General features: G+C 40.6%; 1 protein-coding gene across 1 annotated transcript; it reads right to left on the bottom strand.

Moving 5' to 3' along the window:
- Positions 1–288: 288 nt before the first annotated feature.
- Positions 289–12331, bottom strand: LOC142662504 (nicotinamide N-methyltransferase-like). Its single transcript, XM_075840712.1, has 3 exons — positions 12178–12331; positions 1075–1282; positions 289–712 (listed from the first exon to the last, which is right to left on the bottom strand). Exons 1-3 carry the CDS (start codon positions 12329–12331, stop codon positions 289–291), a joined length of 786 nt encoding a protein of 261 aa, XP_075696827.1.
- Between the last annotated feature and the right edge of the window lie 12484 nt (positions 12332–24815).

Here is a 24815-nt window from a genome sequence, read left to right as displayed (position 1 = left end):
TTAAACAAAAAAATCCTTAAATGCGGCGATCGCAATCAATTGCCACATTTAAGGGTTTAATTTTCTAAATCAGCGGCGATGTTCCACTGGCCGGCAACAGTGGCGTGTCAGCTGTCGTAGACTCCCATGATGTTCTAGATGAGCAAGTTCAGTCTTGTCACTTTTATGAAGGCAAGGACCAAAAAAATACTCAACAATTATTTTTATGTTATTCTATAAGGCACTGACGCATCTATTTGATTATTATAGCATATGAATTAATGACATGCAGACTTTGTAAGTTTCTACCTACTTCTCCTTGTGGGCTGAAATAATTATAACAGTCTTATAGTCAATAAGGTCACTGACAGCCGTTCTCTCCTTGATCTTACAGTAATCAATGATAAAACCTTCTCCAACTACAGTTTTTCTGATAAAATCCTCATCATATGCGAAAGCATGGAACTTATCTTTACCAACAGTGAAATATGTTGCACCAAAACCCCCAAATAATATGAGGTGTCCTCCAGGTTTCAGCAACTTAGAGAACTTCCTCAGATATCTGATGTAATCATCTTGATCTTTGCTGATAACGTCCAGGAGCAAAGCACTGATGACACAATCGGCTGGTGGTAAGACCAGCGGCTCTGTCATATTCTCTTTCTCCAGGTCGCATTTCACAACATGTTGAATGGTTGATCTCAGTTTTCCTTCTTTGTCCTCAAACTGGCCACTGGAAAATCAAAAAGTAGAATGAAAGTGATTGTCCCACAGTCAACATCAACATGATGGTTCAGTACTTAGCACTGGACTATTGACTTGCAATACTAGAGGTAAAGCTTGAAATAATCTAAGACGAATACACCAAGTGTCAGGTCTCTACTGTGCCTTTCCAGGATTAATTTGTATAAGATCGACCCCTCGAAATAAGACTATTGAACTGAGTGGGCTAAAGAATTTTTAAATCTGACTTAAGTATAAACAGAGTAAATATTTTTTGGGGGTCTGTGCCCCATCTTCTCTTATATTTGCTATATCAGGAGCAACAATACCAATGACGGTGGGTTTTCCTTGATATTTGGACAAATATGTCACCTGTTTCCTTCTTTCTGTTGAAGGAGTGCTGATGTGTGGCCCCAATAAAATGCTCCCGTACGCTCGTCCACCCATCTCTTCAGCTCCATGATGCATCTGTTATTGACCTTCAGCACTATTATGTTTTTGAAAAACTCAGAGGCCGAATATAGATGATGAATAATGGAACCAAGACTGAGGTCAACCAAGATGTCTCCATTAATATGACCTGTAGAAAAAAAAAATCATAAATGTTTAAACATCTAATATGTTAAACCCTCATAGATTTTCTGGATACACAAGGACATATGTCTGTATCACTTCTAGCAAACTATGTAAACATTTGGTTTCCAATACCCAAAAATCTTAAAAAAATATAAACTAATCCTCAAATGTTCTTCAGGGATTGATTTGGTGTTATTAATCTCATACGTCTAACTAGTAAATTAAGAGCAGGTCCACCAAAGCTATAATTCTTTAGTTAGTGAATAGAAAAGGAAGGAAGGAAGGCTCATGGGACAGTAAGTAGAACCATTCAAAAGTCTTCAATACAATCATAGGGTGAGGTGTTTACCTGATGGGATGATATATAGTTTACCCTCTGTGTCCTCAATAACAAGGGGTGAAGCTATGTATCTGTTGTGCCTGCTTATCATGGATAAAGATATAGAATGAAATACCAAATACCAATACCATGGAAAACAAAAAACAAGCAAACATGAGGTACTCCTGTGTAGTGTATTCAGTACAAATAAAAAGGGTGCTAGACCCACCTGACTGGATTGCATATTCTAAGACAACACACAGGTTATCCAGAAACCATATAAGGTGTCCCAAAGGAAGCTAAAATTTCGGATCTTCAACAAAACTAATTATGTAGGCTCAGACATCCTAGGAGTAGACATTTTTGTCTTGAAAACATATTTGAGAAAATAAAATCTACTTTTTAAGGATTTTTTTAGCTCATTTTGGCTCCTCGAGTGTCAATGAAGATTCATATCTACAGTTTCACTTATGACACATATGGTTACGGATCTCTAAACCTTTACCTGACTAAAATACATAGGTGCGTCCTCTTTCGATTTTTGTAATAATTTTTTTCTTGATCTACCCAATGACTTTTTCGCCTTTTAGTATTTGAGTTCTTGTGACGTGACTGTATCTGACCCTGTGTAGAATCTCTTAATCAACATGCCTGCCGAACTGTCATTCATGTTCAATCTGATGTGACACAGAAGTGATATCTTCATCCAAAAATGACAACATCCTCTAAAAAAGATAATTTCTGCCATTAGTGGTCCCCTGAGCAGAAATTGTCAAATAACAGCAGATTTAACCTCTTAAGCCACCATGACACACTTGTTTGTCATGAAGTGCCTTAACTAAAGGGACCATGACATCATGGTCATCATGCAGGTACAGGATCTGTGCCCAGGTGATCAACGGCAGGAGTCCTGAGGCAGGGCCGCATCATCCATGAGGCAAAGAGAGCCTCTCGCGACATCCTGCTGCCTATCTGAAAGGGTGGAGGCTCCACAGAAGCAAACTGCCACCACCCCCTCCTGCAGTATAATCCATAGGATGCAGATACAATTACTAGCGCTGGCAGGGAAAAGAACATTAGTTCCGTGCCCTGTCAATCAGCGCCTTTCAATGATGCAGGTGGCGCGATGACACTCCGCTTGCTTATTGAAAGTCGCTGAATGGTAGGGCAAGAAGCAATAGTTATTCGGCTCCAGCAGACCTGCTTTTCTAGAGGACAGCGCCGGAACGGTATCAGGTGAGTATGTAAAGTTTTTATTTTTACTTAACAGTGTGAGTGACATTATCTAAAGGGGTCCCAATACACAGGGGACTCGGGGGAACAGTATCTACTGGGGCTGTTTGTGGGGCACTATCTACAAGGGGATCTATGGGGCAACAGTCTACAGAGGGATCTATGTAGAGCATTTTCTCTAGGGGGGTCTATACGGGCGTTATCTATAGGGGCTCTATGGGGCACGAGCTACAGGGGGCTCAATGTGTGGTAATATCTACAGGAGGCTCTATGGGGACACTATCTACAGGAGGCTCTTTAGGGGGCACTTTGCAGGGGTGCACTATCTACAGGGGCTCTATGTAGGGCACGATCTACAGGGGGCTCTATGTTAGGCACCATTTACACTTGGCTCTTTGAGAGGCACTATCTACAGGGAGCTCTATGGGGGGCAACGTCTACAGAGGGCTCTATGGGGGCACTATCTACAGGGAGAAATGTTTGTGGGGGAGACACAATGTATGGTGCTATTATATACAGTGGTGCAGTGTGTAGCATCATGAGTATTTTATCTTCGTTTATAGGTGCGTAAATGTTTGAAAAGTTTTAAGCTGAAGACATCTGAGCGCCAAAGTGCAGAAATGGACCATGGCCGGGAGAAGTCATCATAGAGGTCTGGTGCGTAAGGAGAAGTAAAAAAGAAAAGGAACGACTAGCATTTGAGAAGATGTCACCTCTGAGCCACTCAATGTTAATTGTTTATTCTCCCTCTAATCAGTATTGTTGTCACTGTATGATCTACAGCGAGATTAGTGGTATACCATTTTTTTTGTGAAACATCAACTCCCAGCATATCCTTACTATTGTTCGGGCCATGCTTGGAGCTGTAATTTTACGCCATATAAACCTATTTGGCAGGGTTTAGACTGAATTTGCAAATGATTTCTGTACTGAGCTGTATTTGTTCTGGCACTCTCTCTCTCTCTCCCTATGTATATATATATATATATATATATATATATATATATATATATATATATATATATATATATGTACACTACCATTCAAAAGTTTAGGGTCACTTAGAAATTTCCTTATTTTTGAAAGAAAAGCACAGTTTTTTTCAATGAAGATAACATTAAATTTATCAGAAATACACTCTATACATTGTTAATGTGCTAAATGACTATTCTAGCTGCAAACGTCTGGTGTTTAATGCAATATCTACATAGGTGTATAGAGGTCCATTTCCAGCAACCATCACTCCAGTGTTCTAATGGTACATTGTGTTTGCTAACTGTGTTAGAAGGCTAATGGATGATTAGAAAACACTTGAAAACCCTTGTGCAATTATGTTAGCACCGCTGTAAACAGTTTTGCTGTTTAGAGGAGCTATAAAACTGAACTTCCTTTGAGCTAGTTGAGAATCTGGAGCATTACATTTGTGGGTACGATTAAACTCTCAAAATGGCTAGCAAAAGAGAGCTTTCATGTGAGACTTGACAGTCTATTCTTGTTCTTAGAAATGAAGGCTATTCCATGTGAGAAATTGCCAAGAAACTGAAGATTTCCTACAACGGTGTGTACTACTCCCTTCAGAGAACAGCAAAAACAGGCTCTAACCAGAGTAGAAAGAGAAGTGAGCAACAAGACAAGTACATTAGAGTCTCTAGTTTGAGAAATAGACGCCTCACAGGTCCTCAACTGGCAGCTTCATTAAATAGTACCCGCAAAAAGCCAGTGTCAACGTCTACAGTGAAGAGGCGACTCCGCGATGCTGGCCTTCAGGGCAGAGTGGCAAAGAAAAAGCCATATCTGAGACTGGCTAATAAAAGGAAAAGATTAATATGGGCATAAGCACACAGACATTGGACAGAGGAAGATTGGAAAAAAGTGTTATGGACAGACAAATCGAAGTTTGAGGTGTTTGGATCACACAGAAGAACATTTGTGAGACGCAGAACAACTGAAAAGATGCTGGAAGAGTGCCTGACGCCATCTGTCAAGCATGGTGAAGGTAATGTGATGGTCTGGGGTTGCTTTGGTGCTGGTAAAGTGGGAGATTTGTACAAGGTAAAAGGGATTTTGAATAAGGAAGGCTATCACTCCATTTTTCAACGCCATGCCATACCCTGTGGGCAGCGCTTGATTGGAGCCAATTTCATCATACAACAGGACAATGACCCAAAGCACACCTCCAAATTATGCAAGAACTATTTAGGGAAGAAGCAGGCAGCTGGTATTCTATCTGTCATGGAGTGGCCAGCGCAGTCAGTAGATCTCAACCCCATAGAGCTGTTGTGGGAGCAGCTTGACCGTATGGTACGCAAGAAGTGCCCATCAAGCCAATCCAACTTGTGGGAAGGGCTTCTGGAAGCATGGGGTGAAATTTCTCCCGATTACCTCAGCTAATTAACAGCTAGAATGCCAAAGGTCTGCAATGCTGTAATTGCTGCAAATGGAGCATTCTTTGACGAAAGCAAAGTTTGAAGGAGAAAATTATTATTTCAAATAAAAATCATTAACTCTAACCTTGTCAATGTCTTGACTATATTTTCTAGTCATTTTGCAACTCATTTGATAAATATAATTGTGAGTTTTCATGGAAAACACAAAATTGTCTGGGTGACCCCAAACTTTTGAACGGTAGTGTATATATATATATATATATATATATATATATACATGTGTGTGTGTGTGTGTGTGTATGTACTAAGCTTGGGTCTGGTGCTATATATATATATATATATATATATATATATGTACTGAGCTTGATTCTGGTGCTGTATATATGTGCTGAGCTTTGTTCTGGTGCTGTATATATGTACTTAGCTTGGTTCTGCTGCTGTAACTATGTATTAAGCTTGGTTCTGGTGCTTTGTATATATGTATATATCTTGAGCTTGCTTCTGGTGTCGTGGATATATGTGTTGAGCTTTGTTCTAGTACTGTATTTATGTATTGAGCTTTGTTCTGGTGCTGTATTTATGTACTGAGCTTGGTTTGGGTGCTGTATTTATGTACTGAGCTTTGTTCTGGTGTTGTATTTATGTACTGAGCTTTGTTCTGATTCTGTTGCTGTCCTTATGTACTGAGCTTGGTTCTGGTGCTGTGTATATATGTATACACATGTGTATATATATATATATTTATATATATATATATATATATATATATATATATATATATATATATATATATATGTGTGTGTGTGTGTGTGTGTGTTGAGCTTGGTTGTTGTGCTGTATTTATGTACTGAGCTTAGTTCTTGTACTTTATTTATGAACTGAGCTTGGCTATGGTGCTGTGTATATACAGTTACGTCCAGAATTATTTGGACAGTGGCACATTCTTCATGATTTGGGCTCTGAATGCCACCACATTCATTGGTTTTGAAATCAAACAACTGAGATGCAATTAAAGTGTAGACTTTCAGGTTTAATTCAAGGGGTTGTACAGAAATATACTGTGAAACGTTTGGGAATTGCAATAATTTTTTCTACACAGTCTCCTCATTTCAGGAGCTCAAAAGTAATTGGACAAATTAACACTACCATAAATAAAATGTTTTCTTTAAAATACTTTGTAGAGAATCCTTTTCAGGCAATGACTGCCTGAAGTCTGGAACCCATGGATATCACCAAACGCTGGGATTCCTCCTTTGTAAAACTTTGTCCGGCCTTTACTGCAGCTGTCTTAAGTTGTTGCTTGTTTTTGGGTCTTTCTGGCTTAAGTTTTGCTTTAAGCAAGTGAAATCAGGTTGAAATCTGGTGATTGACTTGGCTATTGCAGAATATTCCACTTCTTTGCCTTAAAAAAAAAAACCTGTGTTGCTTTCACAGTATGTTTTGGGTCATTGTCCATCTGTCCTGTGAAGAGACGTCCTATCAACTTTGCTGCATTTGTTTGTATCTGAGCAGAAAGTAAATCCCTGAACACTTCAGAAATCATGCGGCTGCTTCTGTCTTCAGTCACATCATCAATAAACACTAGTGGCCCAGTGCCTTTTGCAGCGATGCATTCCCATGCCATCACACTGCCTCCACCATGTTTTACAGAGGATGTGGTGTGCTCTGGATCATGAGCCGTTCCAAACCTTCTCCATACTTTCTTCCCATCATCATTATGATACAGGTTGATCTTAATTTCATCTGTCCGAAGAATGCTGTTCCATAACTGGGCTGGCTTTTTTAGATGTTGTTTGGCAAAGTCTCAACTGGCCTTTCTATTTTTGAGGCTGATTAATAATGATTTTCACCTTGTGTATTTGCTCTCATGAAGTCTTCACTTTATGGTAGACATAGCTACTGATACAACTACATCCAGGAGAGTTTTCTTCAGTTGGGTAGATGTTGTGAAGAGGTTTTTCTACACCATGGAAATGATTCTGCGATCATACACCACTGTTGACTTCTGTGGACGTCCAGGCCTTTTGGAGGTCACGAGAGTGCGCTCTTTTATTACAAGCATGTACCAAATTGTTGAATTGGCCACTACTAGCATTTGTGCTATCTCTCTGATGGATTTCTTCAGTTTTTTTTCAGCCTAACGATTTCACTTGCATTGAGAGCTCCTTTGGCCTCATGTTGTGGGTTCACAGCAACAGCTTCCAAATGCAAATGCCACACCTGGAATCAACTTCAGACCTTTAACTTGCATAATTGATGATGGATTAACGAGGGAATAGCCCATGCAGCCCATTAAATAGCTTTTGAGATTGCCCAATTACCTTTGGTCCCTTGAAAAAGAGACAGCTACATATTAAAGAGCTGTAATTCCTAAACCCTTCCTCAAATTAGGATGTGAATGCCTCAAATTAATGCGAAGAGTGTGCACTTTAAGCCCATATTGATTATATAACTGTATATTCAATATGTTTTGGTAAAAAGCTAAAATGCCAAAACTTGTGTTACTGTTCAAATAATTCTGGTCCTAACTGTATGTATTGCTGTATGAGCTTGGTTCAGGTGCTGTATTTATGTACTGAGATTTGTTCTGGTGCCGTATATATGTCAAAGCTTGGTTCTGGAGCTGTTATTATATAATATATATTTATAATAATAAAATACTTTCAGGGCAGATGGAATTGTTGCAATTCATTGTATTTTTATTTGGAACCTGTCAGGTACTTTTAACCACTTTAATCGCCACCATGTGGTAATACATGACCTGACAATATTTTCAAACATTCCCCTGTGTGTTTGTTTTTGAGATGCAGCAAAATCGATAAAATATACTTTAAAACGGTGCGTGCTGCATGCTAATTACTCTATAAAGCAATGCCTCATTATTCTGAAGAGTAAGATAGTCTTGACTCCAAACCCACCTTTCCATGCTTGATTGCCATCCCCCTGGCTGTTCTACATCACTGCAAGCCTCCAACTTATTTGGATGCATCATTACATGGGCAAGCACATTGCAGCGAGGTGTACTCTGCCCATCCTCATCGCTGCACCACGCAATCCAGGGGTGTACAAGGCAACAGCACATTAGCAAGAGTTGGGGGCGGCTGGTAGTGATGTAAAACAGCCAGGGGGATGTCAATTAAGATCTGAGGGGTGCCATATCAATGTTTGTCTCAGTCAGCAGAAAAGCTAGAATCGGTCCTGCCCGGAGGTCATTGACAGCCTTGCTACTACTGTGATGGCTGTAATCACAAAAATTTCTGATCCCTGCTTTTAGCTCATTGGTCTCCCTAAGTATTCCAATGTATTGTACAAGTGATCATACGATGACAGCTTAGAATCCCTTAGGGTCAGTTCACATGTTGCGTAAACACTCCAGATGTACCGCTAAGGAATTTGTTGCGGAAAATCCGCAGCAAATACACTAGCAGCAAAGTGGATGAGATAAAACATATCTCAACTGTACGCTGCGTAAATACTGAGCAAAAAAAAACGCTCAGGAATTGACCTGCGGTGTGAAATTTTATTCCGCAGAATGTCAATTGTATATGCGTAAACACTGCTTATTAGTTGCGGGTTTTCCCCATTGAATTCAATGTGGAGGTAAAACACGCAACAAATAGCAGTTGTTGCATTTCTTGCGGCAGGTTTGCAGCGATTCCGCCACAAAAAACGCAACTCAGGAAAAAAAACTTATACTTATCCAGGATTTTGTGTTTCTTCCTCCAGGCTGACCTCCTGGGATGATGTTTCAACCCATGTGACCGCTGAAGCCAATCACACGCTGTAGCGAAGGTCACATGGGATGAAACATCATCCCAGGAGGCCGGACTGAATGACGTCAAAGAGCCGGCCTCCTGGAATGAGTCTTTATCCCACGTGACCGCTGCTGCAGCCAATCACAGGCTGCAGCATTCTCCTGGGCCCGATAAGTGCTGCAGGTGTTCGCAGCGGACATTCCGGGTGAAAAAATTGCACCAGAGTTTGGTGCGGTATTTCTACCGGAATACAGGGCAGATACGCTGCGTATCTGCCTGTGTGAACTCAGCTTTAGTGAAGCAAAAAACAAAAGTTAAAATAAGTTCAATAAGGCTTAGTAAAAAAAAATGCCCCCTCAAAAAAACAAAAATAAATAAACCGCTTTTAAAAAAAATAATCATATTGTTTATAAATAGTAATCAATAAAAAAAATCATATAGGGAACCGGCGCAATACTAATGACTCATGGAATATAATTAACATATTAATTATAACTCCCTGCGCATGGCATTAAAAAACAAACCTATGTGCCTTTCTTTTAACCCAATTCTCCCCCCAAAAAAGTTATAAAAGTTATTCAAAAAATGATATGCACCCCGAAATGGTACCAATAAAAACACCTGACAAAAAGCATTGCATCATACAGCTACAGTGGATATAAAAAGTCGACACACCCCTGTTAAAATTCCAGGTTGTTGTCATTTCATAACTTTTTCCACCTTTAGGTCGGGTTTACACGAGCGTGTGCGTTTTGCGCACGCAAAAAACGCTGCGTTTTGAGTGTGCAAAAGGCACTTAACAGCTCCGTGTGTCAGCCCCGTATGATGCGTGGCTGCCTGCTTTTAGCGCAGCCGCCATCATTATGACACTCCGTTTGGATGTTTGTAAACAGAAAAGCACGTGGTGCTTTTCTGTTTTCATTCATCCTTTACAGTGCTGTTGCGCGAATCACGCTTGTCCCACGGTAGTGCTTCCATGTGACATGCGTGGTTTTCATGCACCCATTGACTTCAATGGGTGCGTGATGCGCGAACAGCGCACAAATATAGGACATGTTGTGCGTTTCACGCAGCCGACATACGCTGCGTGAAAATCACGCACCTGTCTGCACAGCCCCATAGACTAATATAGTCCCTGCGACGCGTGTGAAAATCACGCGCGTCGCACGGACGTATAACACGCTTGTGTAAATGAGCCCTTAATGTGACCCATAATCTGTACAATTCCATTGAAAAACAAACTGAAATAATTTAGAGCGGAAAATGAAAAATAACAAAACTACAATAATATTGTTGCATAAGTGTGAACACCCTCTTATAATTGGAGATGTGATTGTTCAGAATTAGCCAATCACATTTAAACTCATGTTAAATAGTATTCAGTACACAGCTGCCATTATTTAAAGTGATTATGAATAATCCCATATAAAGTTCAGCTGTTCTATTAGAATTTTCCTGACCTTTTCTTTGTTGAATGTGACAGCAAAAGCCATGGTCCATAAAGAGCTTACAACACATCAACGGGATTTCATTGTTGAAAGGCATCAGTCAGGGGAAGGGTACCAAAGAATTTCTAAGGCATTAGATATACAATGGAACACAGAGAAGATGGTCATCAAGAAGTGAATTACATTTGTCACAACAGTAACATTACCAAGAACTGGATGTCCCTCAAAACTTGATGAAAAAACAAGGCGAAAATTGGTCTGGGAGGCTACCAAGAGGCCTACAGCAACATTAAAGGAGCTGCAGGACTTTATGGCAGGTACTGGTTGTGTAGTGCATGTGACAAAAATCTTCCGTATTCTTCATATGTCTGGGCTCTGGTGTAGGGTGGCAAGACAGAAGCCTTTTCTAACAAAAAAAACATCCAAGCCTGGCTATGTTTTGCATGTGGGAAAATGTGTTATTGTCTGATGAGACCCAGGTTTAACTTTTTGGCCATAATTTCAAAAGATGCAGTATGTTTAGCGCAAAGCCAACACTGCACATAACCAAAAGAACACCATAATCACAGTGAAGCATGGTGGAGGCAGCATTATGGAGCACGGCAGGGGCAGCATTATGGAGCACGGCGGGGGCAGCATTATGGAGCACGACGGGGGCAGCATTATGGAGCACTGTGGAGGCAGCATTATGGAGCACGGTGGAGGCAGCATTATGCTTTGGGGCGGTTTTTCTGCAGCTGGAACTGGAGCTTTAGTCAAGGTGGAGGGAATTATGAACAGTTCCAAATATCAGTCAATATTGGCACAAAACCTGCAGGTCTCTGCTAAAAAGCTGAAGATGAAGAGGAATTTCACCTTTCAGCACGACAATGACACAAAGCGTACCACCAAATCAACAAAAGAACGGCTTCACCAGAAGAAGATCAAAGTTTTGGAATGGCCCAGCCAGAACCCAGATCTGAATCCCATTAAAAATCTGTTGGGTGACCTGAAGAGGACTGTACACAGGAGATGGCCCCGCAATCTGACAGATTTGGAGCACTTTTGCAATTAAAACTGGGCAACAATTGTCAAGTCAAGATGTGCCATGCTGATAGACTTCTACCCAAAAAGACTGAATGCTGTCATAAAGTCAAAGGGTTATTCAACAAAGTATTAGTTTAAGGGTGTGTATATTTATGCAACCACAATATTTTTGTTCTTTTAATGTTATTTTTCCACCCTAAAAGATTTTAGTTTGTGTTTTAATACAGTTGCACAGATTATAGGTGACAATAAAGGTGAAAAAAGTCATTTTTTTCTGAAATTCCCCCTAATAAAATTACAAAGATAAACTAACTAATTATATGTACAACAAAATACTGCCAATAAAAACTACAACTTGTCCCACATAGACAAAAGCCATCATATAGCTACGTTTCCAAAACAGAAAAAAGTTATGACTCTTGGAATGTGGCAATAAAAAAACATACTAAAAATATAGCTAGTCCCTATAAGCTGAAAATAGCCCGGTACCTCTGAGCTCCCAAACCCCCCCAAAAAAACAAGTTTGCACAATTTATATTTAGTTGTTAAAATTTTACAATATAGCTAGTCCCTAAAAGCTGAAAATGTCACCTTCCCTGAGCTCCCAGACCCCAAAAATAAAAACAAGTTTGCACAATTTATATTTTGTTTTTAACATTTTTAAACCAATTAAACATAAAATAATATACATGTCATTGTATCTTAGGAGTAAGTCAAATCAGGATACATACCCACTGTGAAAACTTGACTAAGATTATCAATAAGAAAATTCAATAAGTCATCTCCAAAGGCCATGTCAGGTTTATCTGAAAAGTAATCCTCCAGACATTGTCTGGAATCAAAGCCATGTACATGATAGAGCTTATGGGGACTGGAATCCATCATCTACTCTTGTCTCACAGACGGGGTGACTACCTCTAGACCGGGGCACAAGATCTTTATATAATTACCAGGATTCAATTTACAAAGTGTGTTAATAAGAACAACTTATCACATGATGACTTATTATCTTCATGAGCCGTTCATGGGAACTTAATAGCAAGAAACTCGTCTATTTGTGATTCTGTAATGGTTCTAAAAAAAAACAAAAAAATGGTTTTCCAGTTTATAAAACCCATCTTCGTTTAAACTACTAGGAAATTCTGAGATAAACAGATTATCCTATTAATCATTTTCATACCAAAAGTTTTTGCATTATTTGTAGCATAAAAAAATTCCCCTTTTTTTCTATTTTTGCTTCCCTGTGTACCACTCGGTGCTGCTGCTAATCTGTACTGCTGGGGAAGGGGCTCTGAGCACAATCAGTATCCCTTCCTCTCGGCCAGCTGACAATATAGTTCCTTCCTGCTTTGTATAGTAAAGACATATAGTGTGTAAACAAATCACTGAAAACGGCATTAGGTTTATTTAAAATTACTGAAAAGTCCGCACCTACTGATACAATGGCAGATTCAAACAACAGTTCCTAGCAGGATGCAGACAGGTCACAATTCTACATAGAGGGAGATTGTGCAGGGAAAAATACTGATAAACAGCCGCTCTCACACCTATTTATGAGGGGAGTAGCTGCTTAGTATTATCATTGCACACCGATAAGGCTTCTCCCTCCCTCTGTAGCATTGTGGCTTGTCTTCATCCTGCTGGGAACTTCTTTTTGAACTCATTATAAGTTGAGACATAGTGTCTGATATCCATAATATGCACTGCCTTAGAAACCAAGTGGACATGTGCAGGGTTTATACCTGATGTCAGGAACAGAGCTTTACAGTCCTAACAAATAGGGAAGGACGATTCTCCTCAGCTATACTGTCATGCTACTGTAGAATCTTTGTTCCTTTCCTGACAAGCTCGGCAGAAAGCTATTTCTATAGGTTGAAACCTGGCTGTGGGGAAAGAGACTGAGCATGTTTGTCTACCAGCACTTAGCTCATTAGGTTAGCCTCCACATTGGTTTACTCTTTAAACACCAGGTGGCGCCACACTATGAAATTAAATGTTATAGCTCTTCATTGAATAGTTGTTTTTTTTAACATCATGGGTCAGGGGACCTAGGTAACAAGCAGGGGTTGTCCAAAGTGAACAAAGACTTTAATAATTGATTTTGAGCTGCACTGACTTGGTAACTACTCAAATAAATATTTATCATAATAAGATGTCAGCTCTCTAAACACGAATCAGTAAAAACTATACATTTCTAATTTAATATAAAACTGCAATAGACACAACATTTATATAAATATGGCAATAATTCCTTTAACAACATAAAAAAAATTGGTGCCGTATTAAACAGTGAAACTGCAAAACTATGTGCGGTCTTATTAGAACCGACGTTGCTAAGCGCTCTGTGTAGTTTAGGTACAGATGATGTGGCTGGGGGTCTTATATTTTATACCTTATAAAGCGTACAAAATCAAAATAAAACCCGGTGCCCTGAATTATAGAGGAGATATGAAGAGAATCTAACAAAAATATAATTAAATAAATAAATAGAAGTTAAAGAGGCTCTGTCACCAGATTTTGCAACCCCTATCTGCTATTGCAGCAGATAGGCGCTGCAATGTAGATTACAGTAACGTTTTTATTTAAAAAAAACGAGCATTTTTGGCCAAGTTATGACCGTTTTTGTAGTTATGCAAATGAGGCTTGCAAAAGTCCAAGTGGGTGTGTTTAAAAGTAAAAGTCCAAGTGGGCGTGTATTATGTGCGTACATCGGGGCGTTTTTAATACTTTCACTAGCTGGGCGCTCTGAAGAGAAGTAACATCCTCTTCTCTTCAGAACGCCCAGATCTGTGACGTCACTCACAGGTCCTGCATTGTGACGGCCACATCGGCACCAGAGGCTACAGTTGATTCTGCAGCAGCATCAGCGTTTGCAGGTAAGATTGACCATCCTAAATAGAAAGTTCTCTGGGTTTCCTATCGGACTGCTTGACCAGCTCTCATACTCAAACTTCCCAACTATGTGATGGTACTCTTGTGTATTCCACCGGCTCTCTCTAGCTTTCAGCTGGACAACCTTCTCGGAATAATGCAAGCTGGGGTAACAATGCGGTCATGGTTTATACTTCATCTCAATGCTCTCATTAAAGCCTAATGGCATCTGCTTACCAAAACAACCGCTCAGTGTATGCAGTAAATGGTTAGTACAATAAGAGAAGTAAATTTAAATGAAATTTGCAAACAAACAACACAATACCCAAGGGCTTGTTGCATCTATAAAACAGCAGAGAAACTATCCAGGTACCCTTGTACGGGACATTGTATTTCTGGTGTTTCCTGTTGTTTGGCTAGCTGCCTCCCTGCTACGGCGGTACGGCCTAGTGGGTCCACTAACCCGCTTCGTGGCAGGCTGTATGGCACTATCTACATGGGGGCTTTATGGCGCTATCTACAGGTGGGCTGTATGGTGCTGGAGTAACCTAGACGAAGGCCTCTCTCTGGAGAAAAATGGACACTACTAAGTATAAACGGTGAAACTTTACTTCAGTCTTTGTTCCGACAAAGTGTATAAGTATATATATCAAAGGTTTGCAGTCCAGTACGAACTTGAGTAATCTGACGGGTATTATTATTAATACTAGAGACTTCGTCACAGTTCCTTTATATGGCAGCTCTGTCCAATATAATTACTTCTGCCAGAGGCGTAACTAGGAAAGACTGGGCCACATAGCAAACTTTTGACTGGTGCCCCCCCTCCGCTGGGTATCACACAACCCCCCTTTGTAGATAGTTCCTCCCTATAGATTCCACCACACAGCGCCCCCTTATAGATAGCACCATACACAGCCCCCTGTAAATAACGTCTTACAGCCCCCCTGTAGATAACGCCATACAGACCCCCCTGTAGATAACGCCATACAGACCCCCCTGTAGGTAACGCCATACAGAGTCCCCCCTGTACATAACGCCATACAGAGTCCCCCCTGTAGATAACGCCATACAGAGTCCCTTCTGTAGCTAACGCCATAAAGAACCCCCCCTGTAGATAACGCCATACAGAGTCCCCCCTGTAGATAACGCCATAAAGACCCCCCTGTAAATAACGCCATACAGACCCCACTGTAGATAACACCATACAGACACCCCTGTAGATAACGCCATACATCTCCACCTGTAGATAACGCCATACAGCCACCTGTAGATAACGCCATACAGACCACCCCCCTGTAGATAACGCCATACAAACCCCCCCTGTAGATAATGCCATACAGAACCCCCCTGTAGATAACGCCATACAGACCTCCCCTGTAGATAACGCCATACAGACCCCCCTGTAGATAACGCCATACAGACCCCCCTGTAGATAACGCCATATAGCCCCCCCCAAAAAAAAACGGCCTATAGTTTATCCTGCAAAAGGAATGTATCCCCTATCCACAGGATAGGGGATACATGTGTGATCGCTGGCAGCGATAAGGAGAACGGGGGACCGAAAGTCCCCCGAAGTTCTCCATGACTAAACTCGGACTTCCGGAGTCTGCGCAGTTCAATAAAAATGAAATGGTCACGCATGCGCACAAGTGCGGCCAGTGCACAATTCATTTCTATGGAGATGCAGACAGACCCCGGAAGTCCGAAGTTTGTCATGGAGAACTTCGGGGGGCTTTTGGTCCCCTGTTCTCCTTATCGCTGGGCGTCCCAGCGATCACACATGCATCCCCTATCCTGTGGAGGGGGCCCGAGCCGGCGGGTGGCACGGGCCCCCTCATGCTGCGGGCCCCCGTAGCAGCCGCTACAGATGCTATAGCGGTAGTAACGCCACTGACTTCTGCTAAAGAGGGCCTTCTCTGCTTGGCTCACTGAGTTGAATGTATATATCTCCACAAGAGTGTTACTAGGGATTTGATGCTGCACAACTCTGGGAACCAGGTTGTCTGCAAATGAATGTGACGTGGAAGCCACAGTGCACCCACTCCGGCAAAACCATTTAAAAAGTTCGGTGAAGCAGAAGGGTCATTGCACAGCTCTCTCCCTACTGGCTGGATATTCACTTCTCCTTATAGATCAGGGTAACTTTTATGCCTTCTTAGTGTGGACTGGATAGAAGTATAATTCCTGGATGTTGAGGAAGATAGGAACTGTGCTTGAGGCATATCTTATATATTTCCTGAGGAGATGCTCAGGTAAAACAGCCTTCCTCTGGCTATGCCTGGTTGGATCTCCCTAGTTCACCACGATGGGATGACAGTTTAAGCCAGGAGACTCCTCCCTCAGAAAGTTCCAGAAGCTTCACCCAGAAGCCTCTCTGAGAGAGTGTCATGTGACAAATTATTAATTTATACATTACCTACACATAAAATCATAGATTCCACGGTACCCAACAGATATCCTGTTATACAATGACAACACATTCTCAGCCACCCAACAACCATTACCACAGTAGTTGGGACATGGTTCCAGGGCACTACAGCGCTATCTACAGGGGGGCTGTATGGCACTATCTTCAGGAGGACTGTATGACATTTTTTACGGGTGGGGATGTATGGTTCTATCTACAGGGGGTGCTATATGGTGCTATCTAGAGGGGGGGGCTGTATGGCGCTATCTAAAGGGGGTCTGTATGGTGCTATCTATAAGGGGGAGTTATATGGCGCTATCTACATGTGGGAATGTATGGCGCTATCTACAGTTAGAGCTATATGGCGCTATCTACAGGTGGCGCTGTATGGCGATATCTACAGGGGGGCTGTATGACACTATCTACAGGGCATTGTATGGTGCTATCTATAGGGGGCTGTATGGTGCTATCTACAGGAGGGCTGTATGGCACTATCTACAGGGCGTTGTATGGTGCTATCTATAGGGGGCTGTATGGCGCTATCTACAGGAGGGCTGTATGGCACTATCTACAGGGGGTTGTATGATGCTATGTACAGGGGTCTGTATGGCGCTATCTAAAGGGGAGGCTGAATGGCACTATCTATAGGGGGCAGTATAGCACTATCTACATGGGGGCTGTATGGCGCTATCTACAGCGGGAGTTGTATGTCGCTATCTGCAAGGGTTCTGTGTGGCACTTTCTGGGAGGGGGGCTGTGTGGAACTACCTGGGAGGGGGGCTGTGTGGCACGACCTAAGAGGGGGGCATTAGCTACAGAGGGCACTAAATTTATGGGGTACAAACTGGGGCCCTAACTTCTATATGGGGACATAAACAGGGCCTAACTAATACATGTGACGTCACTCACTTCCTCCCACAGGAACTTCATCGCGTCGGACGCTGTGTGTTTGTGAACTGCCAGAAGCTGGGTGGTAACGAAGAGAAGTGGATGATGCTGATTCGTCAGCATCATACACTTCCATTCACAACGCCCAGCTAGTAAAACAAGTAAAAACGCCCAGATGTACACACACAATACACGCCCAGTCAGACATTACTTTAAACACGCCCAGTTGTACATAAGAAAGGCTCATTTGCATAAATATAAAATTGCTCATAACTTGGCCAAAAATGCTCGTTTTTTGAAAAAGAAAAACGTTACTGTTATCTACATTGCAGCGCCGATCAGCTGCAATAGGAGATAGGGGTTTGAAAATCTGGTGACAGAGCCTCTTTAGCAAAATTCTCTGTAAATATCATCTGCCGATATTGAAAGTTTACTCTGTAGGTCGTCTATACGATCGCTCACAAGGAGGTATTCATAAGTGACATTGACCCAATCTGAGAATCGTTCATTATTGTAGATAGGAAGATTTATACTATACTCCAGGAAGACAAAGCTGGCAAGGCCCCAGCCACTTATTTTCCCAAACCAATGCCCCAGGAAAATACAGAAAGAGAAAAAAGATTATTTTATTGAATTTTGCAAAAACAGGATTAAGGGCACAGATACACAGCAGAGCCCTGTGCACGGAGCTTGTACTGCAGCACACAGAGGCTGGAACTCTCCCTAGTACGTGGCCATACAGTATATGTGTGCTGCCGTATGTACGGAGATATTCTCCCCTACAAGTAATGCTTTCTTATACCTCCATACAACCTTCAGATAAATTCTCTGTATACCTCCATATGAAAGGGAGATACAGTAGAGACCCCATGCACCTCTATAGTAGCCATATTACAGCACAGTGCAAAACAGAACCATAATACAGAACGCCCATGTGCATGAGTCCTAAGTATGAGAAATGTCATGATAAGATTTACTAATAATTTTTTGTCTATTCATTTTTACATTCCGTGTCTCAGACTCTAGAGGAATCTAAGGTTCATAAATCAAGATTCTTAATACCTATTACAGGCAAATAACAATGATGTCCTAAAGGAAAGCCCACAGTTATATGTTATATGTTTATCTTTCTCACAATGTTATTATAATGAAAATATCCAGAAGCCTCATAATACCCCATGATGTCTCAGATGATCACACGAGCTCCCGCCACTATTACCAGTACAAGGAAAGATTCCAAAAACAAAGCGGCTATAACAAGAAATTAACCAATTGCTAAACAAGAAATTCAGGGTAAAATTATATTCTATTCAAAATCTGGTTATGTGCAAGATGTATATACTAAAGGAGTTCTCCTCTTTGAACATTCCCAACTTGTAAGAAGGGTCCCTTGACAATAAACAGGTCACAAAGTTCCCCCTTACTGATACCCCAGCGATCTGCTGTACTCTATGGAGAAACCTGGAAGGAAGTGTTACATTTTCCTGCAGCGCCACCACAGGGGAAATGAAGCATTACACAGTGCCCATGCACATTAACAGGTTGTCTGTTTAATGAAGGTCCTAAACAGTGGAACCCCTATAATAACTATGAATACCCTAATAGAGAATATGGACAACCCCTTTATGAAGTGTAAGGAGCAGCAAATTATAAAATAGATATTACCTCTTGAACAGTTTTTAAAAAAATATAAATTAGTCCAAAATTCTCTGCTGATTTATTTATAATTTAAATACCGAACAATTATGGATTATTATATTGTTTTGTTTTAAAGCTTGTAAGTTTCTACTCATAATTCAAGATTTGTAAAACCTAAAAAGCAGGTAAGTGCCCACCCAAGTGACGGATTCAAACAGTTAAATATGCGGGCAGCACGGTATAGAGCAGGAGATACTGAGCAGATTGATATATATTTTTTTATTAGTAAAATATTTAGTATTACTTATAACTAATTTATTTAAACTTCTGCTCATTCAAGGCTTAGGAGTCCAATGGGTGGTCCTAATCACCGGTGACAGCTATCTCTGTATTTACACTCATACAGGGAAGACTGTCAATCACGGTGTAGGACGCCCACTGGACTCCCAAGCCTAGAATGAGCAGAGGTTTAAATTAATAAATAACAAGTTATACTAATTCTTTTGATACAAATATATATATCAACCTGCTGACCAGCTCTTTCTCGACAACATGCTACCTGCAGATTGGACTGTATTCTCAACATTGCAGGTTCCTTTAAGCAAAAAATGGAAGAGAACAACAATGTGAAGGCAACTGATCCCAAGACTTCAGACTCACAGGTGATCAGACGCGGGCTGACAATATTATCCAGGACCAGTCCAAGGCAAAGTGAATGTACAATTATTTTTATACTCTTCTACATAGCTGTAAGGAAGTTTCTTTTTGATTATTTTGTTATCTGCTTTTTAAGCTTAACAAATGAACTAATGACTTAAAGACTTTGTAAGTTTCAACCTACTTCTCCTTGTGAGCTGCAATGAACATGACGGCCTTATAGTCAACAAGGTCACTGACAGCCGTTCTCTCCTTGACCTTACAGTAATCAATGATAAAACCTTCTCCAACTAGAGCTTTCCTGATAAAATCCTCATCCTATCTGAATACATGGCACTTGTCTTTTCCGTCTGTGAAATATGTTGTATCTAAAGCCCCAATTAATATGATGTGTCCTCCAGGTTTCAGCAACCTAGAGAACTTCCTCAGATATCTGATGTAATCATCTTGATCTTTGCTGATAACATCCAGGAGCAAAGCACTGATGACACATTCGGCTGGTGGTAAGACCAGCGGGTCTGTCATATTCTCTTTCTCCAGGTCGTATTTTACAACATGTTGAATGGCTGATCCCACTTTTTTTTCTTTGTCCTCAAACTGATCACTGGAAAATAAAAAAAGACAAGAAAAATGATTGTCCCACAGTCAACATCAACATGGTGGCTCAGGACTTAGCACTGGATAATTGACTTGCAATACTAGAGATAACGCTTAAAATCATCTATTACTGATGCACCAATTGCAAGGCTTATACTGCGCCTTTCCAGCATTGACTTGCAAATATCCTTCTTTCTTTTTAACTCCTTCCCAACATTTGACGTACCGTTATATCATAGCCAGGAAGAGCAAGTATAAGACAGGTTCAGCCCACACTCAGCGGGTGTCCTACTGAAGGCCCTCAGGCTTGCACGCTTTAAGCCTCTATTAAGTGGCTTAATGGGAGCTGATAAAAATCCCAATATACTGCAATACACTTCGCCAACCACAAAAAAAGTTGATTGAAAAGTGATTAATAAGTTGCAAGTACACGAAAATGGTACCAATCTACGGAAAAATAAAAATGTCATGGTCTCAGAATATGGCAATAGAAAAAAACAATTATTTTTTGTAACAATTAGTTTTTTCTTTGTAAAAATCTTAAAACATAGCAAAAAAACAATATAAATGTAGTATCTCCATAATTGTATTAAGCTTATGATTTGAGAGGAAATATCTCATCATAGGGTGTATAAAGATTATATTTATTAATATGGCACTAAGACAGGTAGACGCAAAAATACGACCAACGACTTCTCACATTACGAATATGACAGACTCTGAGGATTCCCTTGTTTTTCATACAAAACAAATCTTGAAGGTCTTTACCCAGTTTCTTTATTCAGTATAGACGAGCACGGTTATTAACCCAGTAGAAGAGGCTACATTTTTAAATAAAGTACCGTTGCCTTGTCTCTCATCCACTATTTTGGAAGAGGTGAAAAAACTCATTAAAGGTACACGAGGGAAAGCTCCAGGTCCTAATTGTAATACTAATACTAATTCTACACAAGTTCTATGAATTCTCGTTCCCGATCATTGCTCTGTGTAAACAGGGCAACGATCAGTCAATGAATGAGCAAATGCTCGTTCATCGGCTCAACTTGTTGTTTATGCAGCCAATAAAATGGTCCCTTGTCTGCAGCACATCTCTTTGTGTAAAGTGATAAGATTACATAGCCAAAAAAAATTTGACATCACTTCCTTAATTCCCAAGTACAAAACACATGGTAAGCAATCAACTTACATGTCTAGATACATTGTTTCAACTGTAATACTACTAAAAAAAATCAGATGGAAAATACCATGTGTTTAACTTTGTCCATAATAGGACATCACACAACTATGAACCTCCCCACGATGTTTAGTGTCCAAAACTTCATACTGTGCATGACTGGACTGAAAGCGTCCTGGTTTCAAGGCGACCAAAGCCACTATTGCATTTACTACACATATGCCCACTTCACTGTAGCGTCCTGGTCACCATGCAACCAATAGATGTCTATGATGGCTATTTTCAATGGCCCATGCACCCAAAACATTACATCGTTAATCTAATTTCTGCAGATAATGTACAGCGGTATAATAAATGCTAAGGCGACGTTAGTTGCCTCTGCCCGGTGAGTAACAGAGGGACACTAGAAACACCCTAAAAGCAGACTAGAAAAAAATAGCACATAATATACAGGCAGAACTAAATAATAATAAGATCTCATAGCACGGCAATACCCATTCATACTGTATGTATCTATTATATTTTCTTAACAGCCCTGGATCCTAGATATAGTCCCAAATTTAAGCAGTCAAATTGGATTCACGGATACAAGGTTCGTCAATACGACTATACAAGTAGCATTGACATCATCTCATCCGGCTCAACATGACATACATCTCCTGCACATCTCCATATATCATGGAACAATGTGACATATTAAACAGCATGAAGGTCTCAAACAAGCAGGGACATAAGTAGTCTCCCGCATCCACATATATAATGCAGGTCCACACATACAGTGACCTTAGTGCCTCGATTAAAATTCTATTATGAAAACTATACGTAGATTATTAGCCGTGCAATCTTCCTTCAAGAAAAACAACTTTCAATAATATTAGACCCATTTTGATATATAGGTCTATCTAGTATTCACCAGGAAAGACCAAAGTGAAAACCTAATAGTATAATAAATATTCAGCATAGAAAGCTTTCATACATAACATATTCCATATATCCAGATGTTCAACATTAAATATAATGTGTTTCTTGCATCCAGGCGCTCCACATCGATCTTGTGCCATAGTTGCGTTGCCCCCAATCTCAATATATACATGTTATGTGTTGATCAATATATGTGATGTAAAAGCCAAGAAAACAGAATTAAAATCACAACTTAAAGTTGGGCACAAAAACTTAATTTATAGAGACAACGTCATCATTATCATAACAGGAACATATTTCTGTAGGTTCCTCCTATTTTAAACTTTCTTTTCAACTCTCCAGGTTCCAGGATGTCTAATTCAAAGATCCATCCAAATTCAAGCTTTTTCAAAAGTTTCCCTACCAGCCCTTTGTCTGAGAGAAAGGATGCCATTATTTATTTTAACCCTTTCCCTTCACAACTATTTTTTCGATTTTCATTTTAATTTTTCCTCTTAACCTTCCCAAAGCCATAACTTTCATCGATAAAGCCATATGAGGGCTTGTTTTTTGCGGGACGAGTTGAAGTTTTCATGGCACCATTTATTGTACCATATAATGTACTAGGAAACTGGAAAAAATTCTTTGTGTGGTGGAACAGGAAGAAAATAGCGATTCCTCAATCTTTTGAGGGGTTTCATTTTTACGGCTTTCTTCATACGATAAAAACGGTATATTAACTTTATTCTACCGGCAGGGGAATAGCTAAATGCTCATGTGCCCTGATGCAAAGGTTCTTCTTGACCCCCCCAAACTTCACATGGCCGATGGCCCACAGCTTTCAGCTGCATCGCTGGGTCTCCTAAGTAACCCAACGATACAACACCAGCAGCCGGGGGCATGTCTTGAAACGACAGGCAAAATAGCCCCAATACATATACCCCCAAAAAATGTGTGTATGTATATGTGTGTATGGGAGACAGGATAGCTATATCACTACGACCCTATAGCTATGGATAAGATTAGATACAGTATCTTAGCAGACTTTATCACATATGATTGGATTAGATACATTGGCTCAGCAGACAGTATCACATATGATAGGATTAGATATAGGGCCCAGATCATTGACATTGCGGCTCCAGCGCTGGACCCAGGAAAGGTAAGTATAAGAATTGTTTTGTTTTCTTGTATGTTTCTAATTATTTTTGTGTGTTTGTGTTTTTTACAGATTCGTTTTTTGGACTACTTCAGATTCGAGGACTACTTCGATAACGGCGTTTGTTTTTTCTCAATAAAATGGTTAATGAGTGTTGTGTGGAATTTTATTTCAATAAAATATTTTCTCAGTCTTTGTATTTTTCTAAACGTTATTACTACCACCTTAGTAATGGCCGCTGGCTGGTTGACCACATCCATTACTAAGGCGGGGCTTAATGTTAGACATGAAGAGGCTAACACTAACCCCCACTACTACCTCAGTACCCACCGCCACCAGGGGTCCTGGGAAGAGCCGGGTACGATCCAGTACCCAACCATCTGTAGTGATGGAGGGGCAGTGGCGCGGCCCCAGGCTGGTATTATTAGGCTGGGAAAGCCCAAAAACAGTGGCCTTTCCTACCCTGGTAATGCTAGCCTGCTTGTTTATATATACAATATGTTGTATTTGTCTGTTTATAAAAATGGAGGAACTCCACATCGTTCTTTCCAATTATTTATTTATTTATTTATTTCAAAAAATCACGTGGGGTCCCCCACATTTTTTATTACTAGCCAGTTACAACACAGCAGCCGCAGCCTAACATTACTGGATTGTACCCGACTCCTCCCGGCACACCAGGTGGCGGTGGGTAGCGGGGTAATAATGGGGGTTAGCGTTAGCCTTTTCACCGGCTAACACTAAGCCCCGCATTAGTAATGGACGCTGTCATTCAGTCAGTGGCCAATACCAATGCGGTAGTAATAAAGTTTAAAAAAAATCCAAAGACATAGAAAGAATAGGTTTATTGAAATAAAAAAAACCCACACAGCCCTCATCAACCATTTTATTGATAATAAAAAAAAGCCGTCATGGAAGAAGTCCTCGAATCCAACGTAGTCCAATGACCAAACCTGTAAAAAAACACAAAAAAAAATTGTAAGAGCCTGTTCACGTCACCGCTGCCCTTCCGTTGAGGGGTTCCGTCCGAGGTTTCCGTCGGGTAACCCCTCAGCGGAAAGGTAATCTGAAACCTCAG

The sequence above is a fragment of the Rhinoderma darwinii genome, chromosome 10, assembly GCF_050947455.1.
Source record: "Rhinoderma darwinii isolate aRhiDar2 chromosome 10, aRhiDar2.hap1, whole genome shotgun sequence".
NCBI classification, from domain to species: Eukaryota; Metazoa; Chordata; class Amphibia; order Anura; family Rhinodermatidae; genus Rhinoderma; species Rhinoderma darwinii.
This window is presented reverse-complemented; position numbering and strand designations above follow the sequence as displayed.

Coding starts and splice junctions, on each gene's coding strand:
- LOC142662504 (XM_075840712.1), bottom strand. CDS start 12,331: ATGATGGATTCCAGTCCCCATAAGCTCTATCATGTACATGGCTTTGAT. Junction 1,283..12,177: donor TAGTCAAGTTTTCACAGTGG/GTATGTATCCTG, acceptor TTTTTTCTACAG/GTCATATTAATGGAGACATC. Junction 713..1,074: donor CAACAGAAAGAAGGAAACAG/GTGACATATTTG, acceptor TTGATTTTCCAG/TGGCCAGTTTGAGGACAAAG.